This window comes from Microcaecilia unicolor, chromosome 7, assembly GCF_901765095.1.
Source record: "Microcaecilia unicolor chromosome 7, aMicUni1.1, whole genome shotgun sequence".
Classification (NCBI taxonomy): domain Eukaryota; kingdom Metazoa; phylum Chordata; class Amphibia; order Gymnophiona; family Siphonopidae; genus Microcaecilia; species Microcaecilia unicolor.
The window spans coordinates 122,667,001-122,688,405 of record NC_044037.1 but is presented as its reverse complement, the minus strand read 5'-3'; the positions used below and the strand labels follow the sequence as shown (position 1 = coordinate 122,688,405).

Here is a 21,405-nt window from a genome sequence, read left to right as displayed (position 1 = left end):
TGAAAATTTCCCTCCTATGTTTATAACTGGCTTAAAAACTTATAGATCAAAGATTGAACCTGGATTGAATGAAGACTGGGGAGAGGAGGCAGTAAATTAAACACCAACAGAAAATTAAACTAGCCTATGACTATTTACTTTTTGTCTTTTTAATACATCAACAGAAAGCTTTTAAACTAGCCTATGGTTAACTTTTAAACAAAGAGAATTTATTTAACCCACAATCTCCCATTTAGCCTGTTTTAATGCACAATTTGCCATCAGATAAATACATGTACAGGTTCCTTACCAGCAGTGACACATCCTGCCTCCGTATTCCTCTGAACAGTATAGAGGTTGCCAGATTGGAGGTGCTGTTACTCTATTGTCCATGAAGGTCTCTTAGATTCTCTGTCTGCCTTAGCAACTTTAATTCTACTACTCTAACCTCCAGAGATTAAACTCGTTCTCTGACAGCCACAAGCTATTTGCAGTAAGTGTGCACATATTCGTATAATCACTCACCAACCGAGAAACAATAATACATATGGCACTTGCTGCCAAAGACTAGCTATCCATTGTTTTGCCTTTGGAAGCATAGGGCCTGGTAAAATATTTTGGTATGCAGATTAACTGGTAAATTCAGTTCTTGCAATCTGCTGGCCTTCAGTAGCATCCCTAAGCAGAAAGCAGTTTGAAACATTTGGGTTGATATTCAAAACATTTATCTGGGTAACATCCAGTTAAATGCTCATTTCTTAAATTGTTCCCCTCCTTTTAATCTGCATAAATTTTACCTTGCCAAGAAGTTGGCTGGACAAAATTTAACCAGCTGAAAAGGGGCAGGGGAGAAGGGTGTGGGGACTGCTGAAAATTTATTAGGACAGTACTAATAGTCAATGCTGTCTAAGCAAACTTATCTAGGCCACACAAATAGCACTTCCAAATGTACATTTATCCCCAAGGCACCACCGCCTTTTCTTGACCAGTAATTTAAAACAAATCTCCTGTAGGGCTAAGTCCTGAGCTTCCTCTCCCTAACTGGCACTCGAGCTGTCAAAATACTGGAGTACCAGTAGGCAGATTCCTTCCTTAATCCTTCCTTATTTTAGCTTTAAACAAAAAGGGGTACTTAGGTGCTCTCTTCCCTCTTTTATCACACTTCTAAATCAGGAGAAGACAGCTAAGGAAACACCCTCTTTCCCTATTTTGTTTTCACTGAGTAGAACGATCACATAAAGAAGGAGAAGAGCAGCTGGAGTACCTCTTTTTATTGCTTTGCTTTACATCTAGAACATGGAATGGAAAGAGGAAGCAATGCACTTTTTTTGTCTGACAACCTCAATGCTAGTGGGGAAGCAGGGTGTAATTTTTTCAGCTAATTGTTTATTAAAATTTGTGATGCTGGTACAACGGAAGCTGTTAAGATCTGTCCCACCCATGATTCTTTCAAGAATTTCTCTTCTAGAAGGGAAAAGTTTGGAGACAGCCTAGCAGAGGATTATTTTTAAATTTCTGAGTGCTGTTGGAAGGGAGAGGGCTTCAGGCAAGTTTGTGAAGGACTTAGCTGGTCAGTACTGATTCTGAGACTTAACTTGCTATGCCTAGCTTGGAAACCCAGCCACATTAAATCCAGATCAAAATTTGTCCAGTTAGATTTAGGTAAATATTCAGATGAAAACCTCTCTCACTAGGTCCAGTTGACTATTAATCTAAAGATAACCAGTTCTCTTACCCACTCAATAGCTTACTAAATAACAATATTCTCATATTTTAGGCACAATCATATATAATCCTTACAATGAACTGTCTTAAGACCCCATTTGATTATAGTTTGAGCACCAGGAAGCTGCTGGCTTTCTTCTCCGATTCAGTAAGAAAAATTACCAAAAGCAAAAAAATTTTTTTTAATGTAAAAAGAAAAACCTTACAGAGGTCGTAATACAGGCCACACTAGAATAAGAACAATACTCCCTGGGGCCTGCACTTGAGAGAGAAATTTAGTACCTGCTCTAAGGTAGTAAGAGGGTTCCAAAAAGGAGATAAAAAATTGAGAAGGCTCAAATTGCTATGTCTCTGAAGAGATGAAGGGGGGAAAAAAAAACCATGGCCACCTGACAGGGCAAGACATCCTGTGCAGATCAAGACTCATGTTTTTCTATCACCATAAAAGAAAACACTCCCTGTCAGTGCCACTGAATGATGTCACCCACTTATACAGTTGATTCGTCCTGCTTGTCAGTTGAAAAAAAGGACATCTCCATTGGTCTCAAGCCTGCTGGATGAAGCAGAACCCTGTTGAGCTAGACTAAGGTTTGTAATGGACTACTCCTTGCTATAGGGAAATATGCCCTATGGATTGTTTGGGATTATTTTCCCCTTATTCTTGTTATAATTTCATTGAAGACAAACAATTTTAAACATTAAGTTCTCCAAAAAGATAAAACTACAGAGCTCTCTTTGCAGCTTAACCTCAAATTATCTGATAAGATGAAACCAGAGTAGATGAAGAGTGATAACAACAAAATGGATGCTTTGCCCTAAAAAACTTAAGTGCTATAGACACCCTCATTCTACACAGATCACCTAAAGTTAGGCACCTATTTTTGTGCTTAAATTACAGAATACTAGTACTTACAAGTGACTGTTACAGTTGGCGTAAGTGCTAATTGGAGACTAAGAGGGTCTTTTACAAAGCAGCACTAGCGGTTATAGCTGGAGCTAAATGTTGAGATGCCCACAGGAATATAATGGGTGTCTCAGCATTTAGCGCGAGCTAAAAACACTAGCACTGCTTTGTAAAAGACCCCCTAACTGATTTCTATAACTTTAGTGCACAACTAGCTTAGTGCATAAATGCAAGGGAGCATTCACAGGGAAGGGTGTGTGTGTATGCGCACAGATATGTCCCACAATTCTGCACATAACATAGAATACTAAGTTACACACTCAAATGCGACATTTAGGATCGTGTATTTATGCCTGCAATTCACAAGGCCTAAGCGTGCGTGCTTAAATGTTGGCATGTAAATGCCAACTATCTAGTATTCTATAATGGAATCTGGGTGCCCAGATGCCAGTATAGAATTCATGCTCAGCGTACTGCATCTTGGCATCTAACTTTTGGTACCTGAAGGATGTAGGCATTTTATCCTGTGTACAGCTTTATACTGAGAATTAAATGTTTGCTCTACTTACCATCTGGTTCTATAAGTTAATTCTAAGAGTTCATATTTTAGGGAAAACACCTGCTCCCTTTAGCTCACTGTATACAACTACCTACTATAAGTAGTTTGTAGAATTTTATTATAGGAACTAAGAAAAGCATAACAAATAAGGTAAAACCCCCTCAGCTTACCATGTGTGAATAACTGGCTCTGTTTCTTGCATATCCAACACAGGCAAATTGCAACTTGAATCTGAGGAACTGGAACTAGAGTCTGAAGAGGAGGAGGAAGATGTGGAAGAGGACGAAGAAGATGAAGACGAAGTGGATGATGTGGAAGAACTCCTCTTTCGCTGTACAGTTTTTGATATCATCAGATTTGGAGAAGTCAGAGAAGCTGATGGCTTCGAGAAAATTTTCTTCATGTCATCCTCATTTTTGCTTGGCATGTCAAAACCTGTTGCCATGTCCTGTAGTTGAATTGGTAAGTGACATAATTTCTGCTTGCTCTCTGCAACAGGTTTGTATGTCTCCTTTGGAGAAAGTTGAGGCCCTACATCAGGGTACGCTGTAGTTGTTGAATGAGCCAACTTCATCTGTGGCAATCTGGATGCTTCTTGAGGTACCTCCTTAACTTCAAGTGGAGGCTCAGATGCAGGGAGAGGACTGCTTGGAAGGAGACTATCAACAATATTTGGAGAAGAAAGTTGGGGTTTCATTTTCTCTAGCATCATTGAGGGGCTGGTTGCCAGAGACTGAAGCGGGGTACCTACAGAGGATGTTGGAATTTCTGGAGAACATGACCGGGAGCTACTAGAAGAGTAGGCCAACAGGGAACTGGTTATGCCTGAAACAGCCTTGCTAGGACTTTCACAGAGCACTGCCTGAACTGGGGCTCTCTCATCCATCAATGATGGGGGACTGCTATTTCTGATGTGGGCAACTGGACTTTTATCAGCTGGTGGAAGGTTCTCATTATTTGGAAGAGTCTGTTCCTGAACTGAAGATGCCCTCAGCTTAGGTGGGGAACTGTTTTTCTCTGAAGACAATGGCTTGGGTAGTAAATTTAGTGGAGAAGAGACAGGTTTTTCTGATGAAGGCTCCTTGAGCACTGGAGATGCTTCTCTTGGCTCTGAAGGGGATCGGCTGTCTCTAGCCAGAGATCTCCTGGATGGAACCATAATACTACTTTCTCTTGGTGGTTTATTTTTTAGGGTTGATGATTTCTCTGCTCTCGGAGATACTCTGGATCGGCTTCGCAGAGAGGTTACAAACTTCTCATCATTTCCTGTAGACTTTACATGTTTTTCTGGTAGACCTGGTGACACAGATCGTCTTCCTCTTGAAGGTGATCTAAAACGCTCCCTTCTTGGAGAGCGCATGGATTGCTTTCGTTTCAAAGGGGTCCTTGACCGATCCCTTTTTGGAGAGCTGTATGCCCGTTTCTGCTGTGATAAAGACCTGGATCGGTCTCTTACGGGTGATTCTCTTGATTTAGTTAATCCTGAAGACAGCTTTGATTTACTTTTATAGGACGATGATCGGGATGTATCTAATCTTGGAGGAGACCTCGATTTATTTCGCCGAGATGACAGACCAGCACGTCTTCTGTGTGCAGTGTACCGTGATTTATCTTGTCTTGAAGTAGATCTTGATCTACCACCCCTTGAAGAGGACCTGGACCACCTCCTTCGAGAATATCTGTATTTATCTGATCTTGAAGTTGATCTGGACCTTACGCGCCATGGCGAGGATCCTGATCTACCTCTACGTGGAGAAAATCTTGATTTCTCTCGCTGAGAAGTTGACCTGGACCTGCCTCTTCTTGGGGATGATCCAGACCTTCTCCTTCGAGAATATACGTATGTATCTTGTCTTGATATAGATCTGGACCTGCCACCTCTTGGAGAAGATTCTGACCGTCTTCTCCTTTTGACAAGTCTAGTTTTTCTCTCTCTTGAGGTTGATCTAGAACATCTTCTCCTTGGAGATGAGCCAGATCTTCCTCTTCGGGAATATTGTGCTGTAGCATTTCTTGAAAATGACCTGGACCTTTCTCTTCTTGGAGAGGAGCCAGATCTGCCTCTTCTTGGAGACTTTGATTTCTTGTGCCTCTGAGATGAGTCAGAGCTCTCCCTACTTGAAGATCTTGATTTTTCTTGCTTTGGAGAGGACGATCTACCTTGTCTTAAAGATATAGACCAGCCAGGCTTATAGGCTGATTCTACTGCCTTTTCCACCAATGTGGATGACCCCAGCTTGTCTTGCTTGGGAGATGATTTTGATGTCTGTTGCGGTGTTCCAGACCTGCTCCTCTCTTGAAGCACTCTAGAAGGTTCTTGCTTTGAAGGTGATCTAGTAGTAGCTATAGCAGTCTTCTCTGGTCTTGGTGGTGACTGAGACTGGCTTCTCAATGGTGATACACTGGACTTCCTTAGTCTTGGAGAGGAACCAGTGGTGTTTCTGACTTGAGGCAAAACAGGCTGGCTTTGCTTCAGTAATGTACTTTTTTCAAGCTTTGGAGAGGATTCAGAATGACTTTGCTCTGGAGATGATTCAGATCCACTTTCCTCAGTAGAAGATTCAGAACTGCTGCACTCTGAAGAGGTGCTTTTCTTCTTTTGTCTTGTGAAAGACTCTGATTGGCCTTGTTTTGGCGACGTGCTCGGCTTCTCTTCCCGTTCAGAAGATCTATAACGTCTTTCTCCTGGAGGTACCACTGGTTGCTCCTGCACTTCTGGGGGAGATCTGGACTTCATTTCTCTCTGAGACACCAATAATGTATCTTGTTGTGATGGAGATAAAACAGATTTATTCTGCCTTGTGGATATTCTCAGTTTCTCATCACTTTTAATAACTGAGCAAGACCCAATTCCTATCATAGGAACTGCTGTTTTCTCTAGTAGTGGGGATGATCCAGACCTGCTTCGTTTAGAGGTTGTTCCTGTTATCTCTTTCACTGCTGATGGTGACCCAATCCTATTTTCTTCTTGAGGCATCTTCAACTCATCTTCATGCTCTGAAGATGAACTCGATCGACTTCTCTTTAGAAGAGCTCTAGGTATCTCTTGGTGTACTGACAACGATCCCAACACTGACTGGCCTGAGGGCGTTCTGGCTCTCTCTTGTGGCAAGGGTGAGTCAACCTTGTTTTGCTTGGAAGGTGCCCTGACTATTTCCTTCTGCGGCAAGGGTGATCCAAGCCTGCTTTGACTAGGTATTTTTGCTGGCTCCTTTTGTGGGGAAGGGGAGCTAAGCCTGCTTCGACGGGGAGGTGTTCTGGCTGGCTCCTTTTGTGGTGATGGGGAGCCAAGCTTGCTTCGCCTGGGAGGTGTTCTGGTTGGCTCCTTTTGTGGCGATGGGGAGCCAAGCCTGCTTCGCCTGGGAGGTGTTCTGGCTGGTTCATTTTGTGGTGATGGGGAGCCAAGCCTGCTTTGCCGGGGAGGTGTTCTGGCTGGCTCCTTTTGTGATGATGGGGAGCCAATCTTGCTTCGACGGGGAGGTGTTCTGGCTGGCTCCTTTTGTAGTGATGGGGAGCCAAGCCTGCTTCGCCTGGGAGGTGTTCTGGCTAGCTCTTTTTGTGGCGAGGGGGAGCCAACCTTGCTTCGCCTGGGAAGTGGTCTGCCTGGCTCCTGTGGTGATGGCGAGTCAATCTTGCTTCGTCTAGGAGGTGGTCTGGCTGGCTCCTGTGATGAGGGTGAGTCAACTTTGCTTTGTCTTGGTGATGTTCTGGTTGGCTCCTTTTGAGATAAGAAGTCATCGGTTCTGCTTTGCCATGGTGGTGTTCTGGAAGTTTCTTTATACAAAAGGGGTGACTCATGTCTGTTTTGCCTCAGAGGTGTTCTATGTGACTGTTTCTTTGCTGCCAGAGACCCAAAACTATTTGGTCTTGCATCAGGAATACTGGCATCTTCCTGGTCTGAAGACGAGTCTGACCAGTTACTTGCAAGTCTAGTTAATTTTTTCTGCTGTGGCAATGATCCACAACTACTTTGACCAGCTGACATCCCAGTTTTTTCTTTTACTGAAGGTGAAAATCTGGTCCCATTGTATTGTGAAGAGGTTTCAGACATCTCTGGCTCTGATAAAGATCTAGATCTACTTCTTGACGTTTCTGACTTTTCCGAGGTTGATGAAGAACCAGATCTGCTTTGCCTTGAGGTAGATGAAGATGTTCTTATATCATCTTGTGACGAGTCAGAGCTGCTTTGTCGTGGGGCTGTTTTTGCTCTCCCTTTTTCTGCTAGGGATAACCCCAACTTTCTCCTCCTTGGGGGTGTTCTTTGTATCCTTTTTGCTTCTGGTGACGACTCAGATTGGCTTTCCTGTGAAGCCATTTTTGATTCTGCTACTTCTTGTGATGACCCGGCCTGGTTTTGCCAATGGGGCGTTCTGGTTTCTGTTACTACTGGGGATGAATCAAGCCTGCTTTGCCATGGGGTTACTCTAGATATACCTTCTCTTTCTGGTGATGACCCAAGCCAGCTTCTTGTTGGTGGCGATTTCAATTTCTCTTTTGGTATACAGTGTATGCCAGGTACACTTCCCTGAGAAGACACTTTTGATTTTGACTTCACTACTTGGGCTGGTCCAGATGCATTATGCTGTAGGGATGCCTTTGAAAACATCTTCTGTTCTGGTGATGAACCAGACCACCTTTCCTGTGGGGTTGTTACAAATTTGTCCTTCAGGAATGGAGAAGATCCAGCCCTGCTCCATCGCGGGGGTGTTCTTGACTTGCTCTTCAGAGAGGGGGAGGACCCAGATCTGCTCTGCTGTGGGGGTGTCCTCGACTTACTCTTTAGGAAGGGTGATGACCCAGACCTACTCCGCCGTGGGGGTGTCCTTGACTTGCTCTTCAGGGAGGGGGTTGACCCAGACCTGCTCCGCCGTGAAGGTGACCTTGACATGCTCTTCAAGGAGGCGGAGGACCCAGACCTGCTCCGCCGCAGGGGTGTCCGCGACTTGCTCTTCACAGAGAGGGAGGACCCAGATCTGCTCCGCCGTGGGGGTGTCCTCTTCTTGCTTTTCAAAGAGGGGGACAACCCAAACCTGCTCTGCCGTGGGGGTGTTCTCGATTTGCTGTTCATGGAGGGTGATGACCCAGACCTGCTGCGTTGCAGGGGTGTCCTTGTCTTGCTCTTCAGGAAGGGCGAGGACCCCGACCTGCTCTGTGAGGGTGCCCTTGTCTTGTTGTTCAGGCATGGGGACTTGCTCCGCTGCAGAGGAGCCCTGGTCTTGCTCTTCAGGGAAGGGGATGACCCAGACCTACTCCGCTGCGGGGGTGTCCTCGACTTGCTCTTCAGGAAAGGGGATGATCGAGACCTGCTCCGCCGTGGGGGTGTCCTCGACCTGCTCTTCAAGGATGGGGAAGACCCAGATCTGCTCCGTCGCGGAGGTGTCCTCGACCTGCTCTTCAGAGATGGGGAGGACCCAGACCTGCCTCGCCGTGGGGGCGTCCTTGACCTACTCTTCAGAGAGGGGGAGGACCCAGACCTGCTCCGTCGTGGGGGTGTCCTCCATCTACTTTTCATGGAGGGAGAAGATCCAGACCTGCTCAGTTGTGGGGGTGTCTTTGACCTGCTCTTTACGGAAGGAGAAGATCCACTCCTGCTTCGCCACTGGGGTGTTCTCGACCTGCTCTTTAGGGAGGGAGATGACCCAGACCTGCTTTCCTGTGAGGGTGACCTTGATCTGCTCTTCATGGAGGGAGATGACCCAGACCTGCTCCGCCGTTGGGGTGTCCATGACCTACTCTTTGTGGAGAGAGATGACCTAGACCGGCTCCGCCGTGGGGGTGTTCTTAATCTGCTCTTCAGGGATGGGGATGACTCAGACCTGCTCAGCTGTGGGGGTGTCCTTGATTTACCCTTCAGAGATGGGGATGACTCGTATTTGTTGCGCCCTGGGGATATCTTTGATTTGCCCGTTATGAGCGGGGGTGATCCAGACCTACTTCGTCTTTGTGACATTGATTTACCCTTCACATGTGGGGGTGAACCAGACATGCTTCGCCTCGGGGATGTCTTTAGTTTGCCCATTATAGAAGAGGGTGACCCTGACCTGCTTTGCCTCGGGGGTGTCTTTGATTTCCCTGTTATGCGTGGGGGCGATCTAGAAATGCTTCGTCTCGGGGGTGTCTTTGATTTTCCAATTATGCGTGGGGGTGATCTAGAAATGCTTCGTCTCTGGGGTGTCCTTGATTTCCCAGTTATGCGTGGGGGTGATCTAGAAATGCTTCGTCTAGGTGGTGTCTTCAATTTCCCTGTTATGCAGGGAGGAGATCTAGAAATGCTTCGTCTTGGAGGTGTCTTTGATTTTCCTGTTAAGCATGGAGGCGATCTAGAAATACTTCGTCTTGTAGGTGTCCTTGAACTCCCTGTTATGTGTGGGGGTGATCTAGACCTGCTTTGCCTCAGGGGTATCTTTAATTTTCCTGTAATGGGTGGGGGTGATCTAGACCTGCTTCGCCTCGGAGGTGTCTTCAATTTTCCTATAATGGGCGGGGGTGATCTAGATCTGCTTCGCCTCGGGGGTGTCTTTGATTTCCTAGTTATGGGTGGGGGTGATCTTGACCTGCTCTGCCTCGGAGGTGTCTTTGATTTCCTTGTTATAGGTGGGGGTGATCTAGAACTGCTCTGCCTCGAAGGTGTCTTTGACTTCCTTGTTATGGGTGGGGGTGATCTAGAACTGCTCTGCCTCGGTGTCATCTTTGATTTCCTTGTTATGGGTGGGGGTGATCTAGACCTGCTCTGCCTCGGAGGCGTCTTTGATTTCCTTGTTATGGGTGGGGGTGATCTAGACCTGCTCTGCCTCGGAGGTGTCTTTGATTTCCTTGTTATGGGTGGGGGTGATTTAGACCTGCTATGCCTCGGTGTTGTCTTTGATGTCCTTGTTATGGGTGAGGGTGATCTAGATCTGCTTTGCCTCGGAGGTGTCTTTGATTTCCTTGTTATGGGTGAAGATGATCTAGATCTACTTTGCCTTGTGGGTGTTCTTGATTTGCACATTACCTGTGTGGGAGATCTAGACCTGCTTTGCCTTGGGGGTGATCCAGACTTGCTTTGCCCCGAGGGAGTCCTTGATTTGCATGATATGGGAAGGGGTGACCCAGATCTGCTTTGCCTTGGGGTCGTCTTTAACTTGCCCATTGTGGGAGGAGGTGATCTAGACTTGCTTTGCCTTGGGGGAGTCCTTGATTTGTGTGATATGGGAGGAGGTGATCCAGAGCTGCTCCTCCGTGGGAGTGTCCCTGATTCACATGTTATGGGCGGGGGCGATCCAGACCTGCTTGGCATTGGGGGTGTCCCTGATTTACCCTTTAATGGTAGAGGTGATTCGGACTTGTGCTGCACGGGGGAATTCCCAGATTTGCCCTTCCCTGATGATGGTGAATGTGATCCGCTTCTCCTTGCACATGTCTGCAATTTCTCCTTTACTGCAGGGGATAAACCAGATTCACTCTGACTTGGAAATGTTCTAGCAATCTCTGGCTGTGAGGAGGATTCAGACTGAATTGGTTTCTGGAGGATTAAGGACTTATTCTTCAGTTCCGTAGCTGATCCAGAATTGTTTAGCAGGGGGTTTGATTTTGATATTTTTTTCTGCTGTGGGGAGGACCCATGTAACCCTTTCCTCTGAGGTATTTTTAATTTATCACGGTTCTCAGGAGAGGAACTAGAGCTACTGTATCTTGGAGATAATCTAGTTACCTTCTGCTGTTTTGTAGCTAATCCAAGCCTGTTCCGATTTGGGGAATTTTTTGATAACTGTTCTGGAGATGATCTGGAGCTGCTTCTTCTCAGACGTGTTCTTGATATGATGTTTTGTCCTGGAGAGGAACTAGAACTGCTGTACCTAATGGCTATTTTGGATTTTCCAGGCCTTGGTGGAGTCCGAGACTGTGACCTGCCCCGCCTAGGGGGTGTTCGTGACCTTCCCCGTTTCGGGGTAGTTCGAGATCGTGACCTGCCACGCCGTGGTGGAGTTCGAGATCTGCCCCGCCGTGGTGGAGTTCGAGATCGCGTCCTGCCCCGCCTCGGTGCAGTTCGAGACCGTGACCTGGCGCGCCATGGTGGAGTTCGAGACCGCGACCTGCCCCGCCGCGGTGGAGTTCGAGACCGCGACCTGGCACGCCGCGGTGGAGTTCGAGACCGCGACCTGGCGCGCCGCGGTGGAGTTCGAGACCGCGACCTGGCGCGCCGTGGTGGAGTTCGAGACCGCGACCTGGCGCGCCGCGGTGGAGTTCGAGACCTGGCGCGCCGCGGTGGAGTTCGAGACCGCGACCTGGCACGCCGCGGTGGAGTTCGAGACCGTGACCTTCCCCGCCTCGGTGGAGTTCGAGACCGCGACCTTCCCCGTCTCGGTGGAGTTCGAGACCGCGACCTTCCCCGCCTCGGTGGAGTTCGAGACCGCGACCTTCCCCATCTTTTAGAAGACCTGGATTTACCCCAAGCCCACCTCTGAGGAGACCTAGATCGGCCCCACCCTGTAGGGGTCCTAGACCGAGACCTCTCTCGTCTTTGAGGTGTTCTGGACCTACCTCGTTTGTGAGAGGTTCTGGATCTACCCTGTTTTGGAGATGTGCCTGATCTTCTTGGGGAAGCCCTATACTTGCTTTCCTTTGCAGGTGTTCTAGACTTTGATTTGGTTTTCTTTGAAGGAGTTTTAGACCTAATGCGAACTGGGGAGCTACCAGGTCTGGCTGATGTCTTTGAAGCTTTCTGCACTGTACTGGTCTCAAGCTCAGGAGATAACCCTGGATTTTCAGATTGTTGATGGGTTGTAGATTTATCATTTACACTAGAAACTGGAACTTTGGCACCCATCTTAGTTTTGTTCATAGGCTTGTCATGTTCTCCAGATGATGTGTCACTGTCTGATGAAGAGTCCCTCTCTTGGGAAATATTTGTCTGACGGACTTCAGGTGATTCACTTCTGTCAAGTGATACGCCATCTATAGAAGATGACCTCCATGCAGTGGACATGGGTAAATTTCTTCCTGATGGGGACTTTGGCTCTGGTGAAGACCCAGACCAAATTGTTTTCTGAGCTAACTTGTCTTTCTGTGGAGACAATTTTCTATGTTCTGGAAGAAGCCTGTCAATCTGAGAACTTCCTACATCTTCTGAGGTTTTTCCAGTAGCTGGCGAGGACCTGTCTGTAACTGGAGATGACTGTCTTTCATTAGGAGAGCCATTCTCTGTTGACCCATCTTGGTTTCGGTTCCGCTGGTTATAACAGGGAGATACTCTATTTTTGCTGGAAGACCTTGATCTCTGCGTCCGACATTCGGAATGTGAAGACTGCTCCTTAGTTGATACAGTCTCTCCATCTTGGGCATCAAGTGTCTTCTTGTCTCTCTCTGGTGATAAAGAGGTGGACCTCTGTCTTGTTTCTTGTCTCTGTTTAGAAGGTTTCTACAATGAACAGTAGACAAAATGAAAAATCATTCTTCTCTGGAAAACAAAGGAGGGATTCGTTATAAACAGATTATAAACACAGGCATTTTTGTAAGGTTAAAGAAAAACGTTTTGGATTTTTTTAAACATTCAAAAAGAACAAAAACTTCCAAAATTAAGCACGTGCTTATCTATAATGGGAGTTCTCTGTAGAGAGCAGGATAAAATCTGCCATATTCGTGGGTGACATCCGATGGCATTGACATGTTTCCTGTTCTCTCAGAGCTCAGACAGAACAAAAAAAAAAATAAAAGGGGGTGTTCTGAGAATAAAAGTTCCTGTGCGTGTGGCTTCCTGTGGTTCCCCAGGTACTAGTTAACGTTCTAGAGCCTACTCTTTCTGATAGAGGGAGATATGTGGCCGATTTATCTTGCTGTCCGCATAGAACGTCCAATACAGGTAAACTATGCTTTCTCTATTGACAAACGGGATGAAATCGGCCACAATAACTGGAATTCCTTTTTAGTCTGAAGATTCTTAGTGTCAAAGAGGAAATCTGACAGAAGTAATAGGGAGAGCTGACTAGGTGCTGAACAAGCTTTATAACATGGTTTAACAGAAGTTGCTGTTCTTTTGAACATAGCATTCAAGCAAAAACAGAATATGAAGATATGAACTGATGATCAGATGGCTGCATTGCAGATTCCTTCACTGGCACTGAGCAGAGATGAGTGGCTGAGAAAACAATCACTCTCACTGGTGAGCATTTGCCAAGACTTACAGGTGTTTATCCACTGGCCAGTAGTACTGTTCTACAGAGTCTACCAACCAGTGGAAAAAGTACATTTAAACAAAAAGCTAAGCCCAGTCTGTTTGGGTCAAAGGAGACAAACATCAGTGTGAATTTCTAAAGAAGGCAAGTCCTCCAGAAAATAATTCCAGGATTCATCTGCACTTTAGGGTACACAAGGCTCATACTCCTTCATGAGCATACAGTTTAGGTAAAAAAGTTGTGACTACTGACTGGCCAATATGGAACACAAACAACCTTTAGCAGAAATTTCAAATATGTTTTGAAAGTCACCCTATTAAAGCAGATCTCATAAGGAGTGTCAAAGCAAATGCAAGGCGCAGATAAAGAAGGCCAAGAGGGATTACGAAAAAAAGATAGCATTAGAAGCAAAAAAACATAATTTTTTTTTCGGTATATTAAAAGCAGGAAGCCGGCAAAAGAATTGGTTGGGCCACTGGATGACCAAGGGGTAAAAGAGGCGATCAAGGAAGATAAAGACATAGCGGAGAGATTGAATGAATTCTTTGCTTCGGTCTTCACCGAGGAAGATTTGGGTGGGATTCTGGTGTCGGAAATGGTATTTCAAGCGGACGAGTCGGAGAAACTTACTGACTTCACGGTAAACCTGGAGGACGTAATGGGGCAGTTCAGCAAACTGAAGAGTAGCAAATCTCCTGGACAGGATGGTATTCATCCTAGAGTACTGATAGAACTGAAGAATGAGCTTGCGGAGCGGTTAGTGATATGCAATTTATCCTTAAATCGAGCGTGGTACCGGAAGATTGGAGGGTGGCCAATGTAACGCCGATTTTTAAAAGAGGTTCCAAGGGAGATCTGGGAAATTATAGACCGGTGAGTCTGACGTCGGTGCCGGGGAAAACGGCAGAGGCCATTATCAAAAACAAAATTACAGAGCACATCCAAGGACATGGATTACTGAGACCAAGTCAGCACGGCTTTTGTGTGGGGAAATCTTGCCTGACCAATTTTCAATTCTTTGAAGGAGTAAACAAACATGTGGACAAAGGGGAGCCGGTTGATATTGTGTATCTGGATTTTCAAACGGCGTTTGACAAGGTACCTCATGAAAAGGCTACAGAGGAAATTGGAGGGTCATGGGATAGGAGGAAATGTACTATTGTGGATTAAAAACTGGTTGAAAGATAGGAAACAGAGAGTGGGGTTAAATGGACAGTATTCACAATGGAGAAAGGTAGTTAGTGGGGTTCCTCAAGGGTCTGTGCTAGGACCGCTGCTTTTTAATATATTTATAAATGATTTAGAGATGGGAGTAACTAGCGAGGTAATTAAATTTGCTGATGACACAAAGTTATTCAAAGTCGTTAACTCGCGACAGGATTGTGAAAAATTACAGAAGGGCCTTACGAGACTGGGCGGCTAAATGGCAGATTATGTTTAATGTGAGCAAGTGCAAGATAATGCATGTGGGGAAAAAAGAACCCGAATTATAGCTATGTCATGCAAGGTTCCACGTTAGGAGTTACGGACCAAGAAAGGGATCTGGGTGTTGTCGTCGATAATACACTGAAACCTTCTGCTCAGTGTGCTGCTGCGGCTAGGAAAGCGAATAGAATGTTGGGTATTATTAGGAAAGGTATGGAAATCAGGTGTGAGGATGTTATAATGCCGTTGTATCACTCCATGGATAGAGGTATATAAAATAATGAGTGGAGTGTAACAGGTGGATGTGAAGCGTCTGTTCATGCTTTCCAAAAATACTAGGACTAGGGGGCATGCGATGAACCTACAGTGTAGTAAATTTAAAACAAATCAGAAAAAATCTATCTTCACCCAACGCATAATTAAACTCTGGAATTTGTTGCCGGAGAACGTGGTGAAGTTGGTTAGCTTGGCAGAGTTTAAAAAGGGGTTAGACGGTTTCCTAAAGGACAAGTCCATAAACCATTACTAAATGGACTTGGGAAAAATCCACAATTCCAGGAATAACATGTATAGAATGTTTGTACGTTTGGGAAGCTTGCCAGGTGCCCTTGGACTGGATTGGCCGCTGTCATGGACAGGATTGCTGGGCTCGATGGACCCTTGGTCTTTTCCCAGTGTGGCATTACTTATGTACTTATGTATATGGTATCTTTTTTTTAAATCTAACTCTACCATTTACACTCATTTGTTTCAGTTTTCCTGGGTGTTGGTAGTACCCCACCTCAGGTTTTCCACCTTGAGGAAAGTGACAGGATTATTCCTTGAGGGTACGTAATATTACAACATGCTTCCCAGACATTTTATATTACTTACTTGTTTGTATATCTCTGTCACTAGGTGGCATATTTTCAAAGCACTTAGACTTACAAAGTTCTATAGTTACCTATGGAACTATGCAAGTCTAAGTGCTCTGAAAATGAGCCCCCTATGTATTTGTTGATTTGATTAATTTTGATCATGTTACACCTTTGCTTCTAACTGAACACTGGTTGCTGCTCTCTGCTCGAATTCAATATAAACTTTGTATTCTTGTTTTCAAATCTTGTCTCTCGTCATCGCCAGATTATCTCTCACGCTTGTTTATACCCTTCTCGACCTCTTTGTTCCTCTACGGCTAGTACACTTTGGTTACCACCAAAGTTTGCCTTGACATTTTGACCCACAGCTCTGGAATTCGATCCTTGCTCACCTGTGCTCAGAGGCCTCCTTCGTGATGTTTAAGGCAGGTCTAACAAAATACTCCTCCACCCACAAATTTTTTTTTTCTCTAGGCAGCTTCTTTTTTATTGTAAACCGCATAGAAGCCATTTTTTAAAGCCCTTCGCAGTATAATTGTACATAAATAAATATTTATTTATCCATCCATTTGAAGTGTATGTATATAGTTTTATGCATATTTTAATTTATATATCTACAAACCGTAAAGCCCGTTAAAACGGGCAAGATTTTTTATTTCTGACATATAATGTAAAATTTGATAAATGTACTGTGTAGTGCTTGAAAGGGTGCAGGGAAATGTTGGGGGTACAGAGAGAATGAGAGAGCTGCTAGGAGTCCCTGTGACAGTGGAGGGCCATTTGCTCCCTATAGCCAGTTGTTTGAAGCAGCAAAGCAGAGCTTGTTTTTGAGTAGCCTGCCTCCCCTCCCCCATACATCTTCCTGTAACCTATATGGGGTATGGTGCGGTATTGTTGGACTTCAATGAGTTCACTATATGTGTGGTGAGCGACGTGCCTGGGATCCATTCCCTGTGTGTGTGCGTGTGTGACAGACATGCCTCTGATCCTCCCTCCGAGTTCCAGGTCCCCTCTCTCTCCCAGGTTTGAGGCTGCTCCTCCCTCCCTCCGAGTTCCAGGGCCCCCCCTCTCCCTCCCTCTGAGTTCCAGGGCGCCTCCCTCCCTCTGAGTTCCAGGGCCCCCCTCCCCTCCGAGTTCCATGACCCTGGCCCCCCTCCCCTCTCAGTTCCAGGTCCCCTCCCCCCTTCACCCCTCCCTCTGAGCTCCAGGGGCCCCCACCCCTCCCTCTGAGTTCCAGTGGCCCCTCCCTCCAGGGCCCGGGCTCTCCTTCCCTCCGAGTTCCAGGGCCCCCCTCCCCTCTCAGTTCCATGTCCCCTCCCCCCTCCCCCTGAGTTCCAGGGCTCCCACCCCTCCCTCCGAGTTCCAGGGTCCCTCACCTCTCCCTCCGAGTTCGCCACGGCACGTCACAGGTCTCTCCCCATGTTGTTACCAACCGCCCGGGATCGCCACCGCGCCCTGCCGACGTCAGTACCACTTCCAAGTTCCCCCCTGAAGTTGCTGCCGGCCACCCTCCACCCGGGCCAGGCCATTAAACTCACAGCGCCTGACCTCCGAAAGCGCAGCAGGCAGCTCCAGATCGCCTCCCTTCCTTCGCCTTTCCTTCCTTCCCTGTGTCCCGCCCTCTTGTGACGTAACTTAGGGCGGGACACAGGGAGGGAAGGAAGGGCGAAGGGAGGCGATATGGCGCTGCCTGCTGCGCTTTCGGAGGTCAGGCACTGTGAGCTCAATGGAGAGGGCCTGGCCCGGGTGGAGGGGGGCCGACGGCGACTTTAGGGGGGAACTTGGAAGCGGTCGCAACGTCGGTGAGGCGGCGATCCCGGGCGGTTGGTAACAATGTGGGGAGAGACCTGTGACGTGCCATGCGCGGCACGTCAGTCACTCATCATTTATATAGTAGGATGTTTATGTTTAGTAGCATTGTATCGTCCCTGAAGCAGCCCAGCAGGGCAAAACACGGCCATGTTGGGCACCTTTTTACCTGCATTTTACAATAATGGTGGTCATTCATCTTCCTTTCACCAGGGCAGACATGAGGTTTTTTGAAGAATTCTGGCAAGACAATTGACTGGTTAAGATGGAACTCAGACAGCACCTTAATAAGGAACTTAGTTTGCGTGCGGTGAACTACCCTGTTATGATGGAATCTATTGTAAAATGGATCAGCTACTATGGCCTGAAACTCACCGACTATGCAAGCTGAGGTGACTACCACCAAAAAACAAGACCTTACAGATCAGGTGCTTCAGATGACAGGAGTCTAGTGGCTCAAAAGGAGCTTTCATCAGCTGGGTAAGGATGACATTGAGTGAGATCTCATTACACAGTGGAAGGTTTCAGAGGGAGCTCTGTCAACAGTTAGACATCTTGGGAATAACCGAGAGCTGGCTGGATGAAAGCGGAGAAGTACCCTTGGCTGAACTATGCACCACAGGATTCACTATCCTGCACCAACTAAGACAAGGAAAGCAGAGTGTAGGGGTAGCAGTCCTGATCTGAGAGACAATTAAACTGTGCAGTCTCCATCTCCCACCTGTCTGAGCCAGAATGCTTGCTAATCCAGCTGGCAGACAAGAAACCGATGTGGCTGCTTGTGGTCTACAAAGCACTTCGAAACACCACATCATCTGTGCAAGAGCTGCTGAACCTGGTGACTGAGGTAACCCTGAGCTACTCTAGATTACTAATTATAGGAGGCTTTAACCTACACATTGAAGCTCTAGACACCACTACTGCTGCAATGGCAGCTCTAGGATTCATTCAGATGATAAAATCTCCAACCCATGAAAAGGGCCATATGCTAGACTTGGTGTTCTGCAAAGAGGTTTGCATCTTGGAACCCAAGACTGGTGGCATAGAGATAACACCCTTATCATGGACTGATCATTTCCTAAACAGATTTTCTATTAAGAACTACATAAACAAATGGGCCCAATCAAAGTTTGGAAGGAAATCCGAGACATAAGCAATCTGACTGCTGAAAACTTCCTAGAAGCTTTACACTACCCACATGTGGATAAAATGATGATGCCAGTGTCAGAACAGGTTGATATCTGGAAAGCACGCTTAGCAATGGCATTAGAAAAAAACGGCCACTCTAAAGAAGGTTCTATGCTCCACAAACAAAGGTTCTCCGTAGTTCTCCCCAGAACTATGGATCCTTAGGCATCAAGGACGTCAACTTGAAAGAAAAAGGAAAAAATCTCACCTAGATGAAGACAGGCTGGACTGTAAGAAACGCACGGCAAACAGCAGCCAAAAAACATTTTTCTCAACACAAAGAACAAGCTGCAAATTCAACCAAGCAGCTATTTAAAATAGTAAACAGCCTACTGCAAACCCCACAACAGAACCAGCCTTCCCAGTCACAACTAACCAGCAATGATTTTGCCACTTACTTTGCCAAACAAATTAAAGGTCTCCGTCAGGGCCTACACACAGTCTCATCTAAGTTCCTACCAGCTAATGAAGAGAACACTCCCTCTTCCCCACCATGCACAGCCATCTGGGACTCATTCAACCAGGTCACAGAGGAAGCTCTTGAAAACATCCTGAAAGGTCTACGGCCCACAACCTGCCCTCTTGATCCCTGCCCAGCAAGGATTGTACAACGACCAAGCACAGGCCTCAAAAAAGGGGCCACTAAGCCTCTTTTGTGGAAGGGTAGTAGCCAACAACACTAAAAAGAGCTGTGCTGCACCCCCTACTGAAAGAGCTCACTGGACCAGGACATGCTCAAAAGCGATCCTTACCTGTAGCAGGTATTCTCCAAGGATAGCAGGCTGATCATTCTCAAAAGTGTGTCGACGATCCGCGTCAACAAGGGAACTGGCATATCGCATAGCAAAACATTTTGCTAGAGCCTTCTGGTGCACATGCTGTGCCGCACCGCGCGGAGTACATTCCAGTTCCTCAATTCAATCCAAAAGCATAAAGAAAAGAAACAACTCCAAGAGTGGTGGGCAGGATTGTAAAAATGATCAGCCTGCTGTCCTCAGAGAACACCTGCTACAGGTAAGTATCTTTGCTTTCTCCGAGGAAAGCAGGCTGAATCATTCTCAGAAGTGGGGTATCCCTAGCATCCAGGCTCACCCAAAACAACAAACATTGGTCAACTGGGCCTCGCAATGGCGAGGACATAACACAGATTAACCTGAAACTATATACAAACTAGCTGAAAGTGTAGCCTGGAACAGAACAAAATGGGCATAGGAGGGTGGAGTTGAATTCTAATCCCCAAACAAATTCTACAACACTGACTGCCCAAATCAACTGTTGTGTCGGGTATCCTGCTTAAGGCACTAATGAGATGTGAATATGTGGACTGAAGACCACATCGCAGCCTTGCAAAATCTCTTCAATGGAGGATGACTTCAAGTGGGCTACTGACACAGCAATGGCTCTGACATAATGAGCCGTCACGTGGCCCTCTAGAGTCAGCCTAGCTTGGGCATAAGCGAAGAAAATGTAATCTGCTAGCCAATAGGAAATGATGTGTTTACCGATGGCGACTCCCCTCCTTTTGGGATCAAAAGAGACAAATAACTGGGAGGACTGTCTGAAGGGCTTAGTCTGCTCCATGTAAAAGGCCAACACTTTCTTGCAGCCCAAGGTGTGCAAGCTGCTTTCACCAAGTTGGGCATGAGGACGGGGAAACAATGTTGGCAAGACAATGGAAGGGTTCAGATGGAACTCAGACACCACCTTCGGCAGGAACTTAGGGTGCATGTGGAGGACTACTCTGTTGTGATGAAACTTAGTATAAGGTGCATCCAATACTAAGGCCTGAAGCTCACTGACCCTACGAGCTGAAGTAACAGCCACCAAGAAAACGGCCTTCCAGGTCAAGTACTTCAGATGGCAGGAATTCAGTGGCTCAAAAGGAGCTTTCATCAGCTGGGTGAGAATGACGTTGAGATCCCATGACACCGGTGGAGGTTTGACTGGGGGCTTTGACAAAAGCAAACCTCTCCTAAAGCAAACAACTAAAGGCTATTCAGAGATAGGCTTACCTTCTACAAGTTGATGATAAATACTAATTGCACTAAGGTGAACCCTTACACAGTTGGTCTTGAGACCAGACTCTAATAAGTGTAGAAGATATTCAAGCAAGGTCTGTGTAGGACAAGAGAGAGGATCAACGGCCTTGCTGTCACACCATAAGTACATAAGTACATAAGTAGTGCCATTAGGGAAAGACCAAAGGTCCATCTAGCCCAGCATCCTGTCACCGACAGTGGCCAATCCAGGTCTAGGGCACCTGGCACGCTCCCCAAACGTAAAAACATTCCAGACAAGTTATACCTAAAAATGCGGAATTTTTCCAAGTCCATTTAATAGCGGTCTATGGACTTGTCCTTTAGGAATCTATCTAACCCCTTTTTAAACTCCGTCAAGCTAACCGCCCGTACCACGTTCTCCGGCAACGAATTCCAGAGTCTAATTACACGTTGGGTGAAGAAAAATTTTCTCCGATTCGTTTTAAATTTACCACACTGTAGCTTCAACTCATGCCCTCTAGTCCTAGTATTTTTGGATAGCGTGAACAGTCGCTTCACATCCACCCGGTCCATTCCACTCATTATTTTATACACTTCTATCATATCTCCCCTCAGCCGTCTCTTCTCCAAGCTGAAAAGCCCTAGCCTTCTCAGCCTCTCTTCGTAGAAAAGTCGTCCCATCCCCACTATCATTTTCGTCGCCCTTCGCTGTACCTTTTCCAATTCTACTATATCTTTTTTGAGATACGGAGACCAGTACTGAACACAATACTCCAGGTGCGGTCGCACCATGGAGCGATACAACGGC

General features: G+C 46.4%; 1 protein-coding gene across 3 annotated transcripts in view; it reads right to left on the bottom strand.

Annotated features, from left to right (window-relative positions):
• SRRM2 (serine/arginine repetitive matrix 2) overlaps positions 1-21,405 on the bottom strand; it is a 438,109-nt gene that overhangs the window by 115,112 nt on the left and 301,592 nt on the right. The window contains exons 11-12 of one of the 3 annotated variants that reach the window (XM_030209923.1): positions 10,178-12,564; positions 3,338-10,120 (exon numbers count right to left, since the gene is read on the bottom strand). In XM_030209923.1, the coding sequence (XP_030065783.1) occupies positions 3,338-10,120; positions 10,178-12,564 (9,170 nt within the window). Of the gene's footprint in view, positions 1-3,337; positions 12,565-21,405 lie in introns of all 3 variants that reach the window. The other 2 variants (XM_030209922.1, XM_030209921.1) reach the window with 2 other exon arrangements.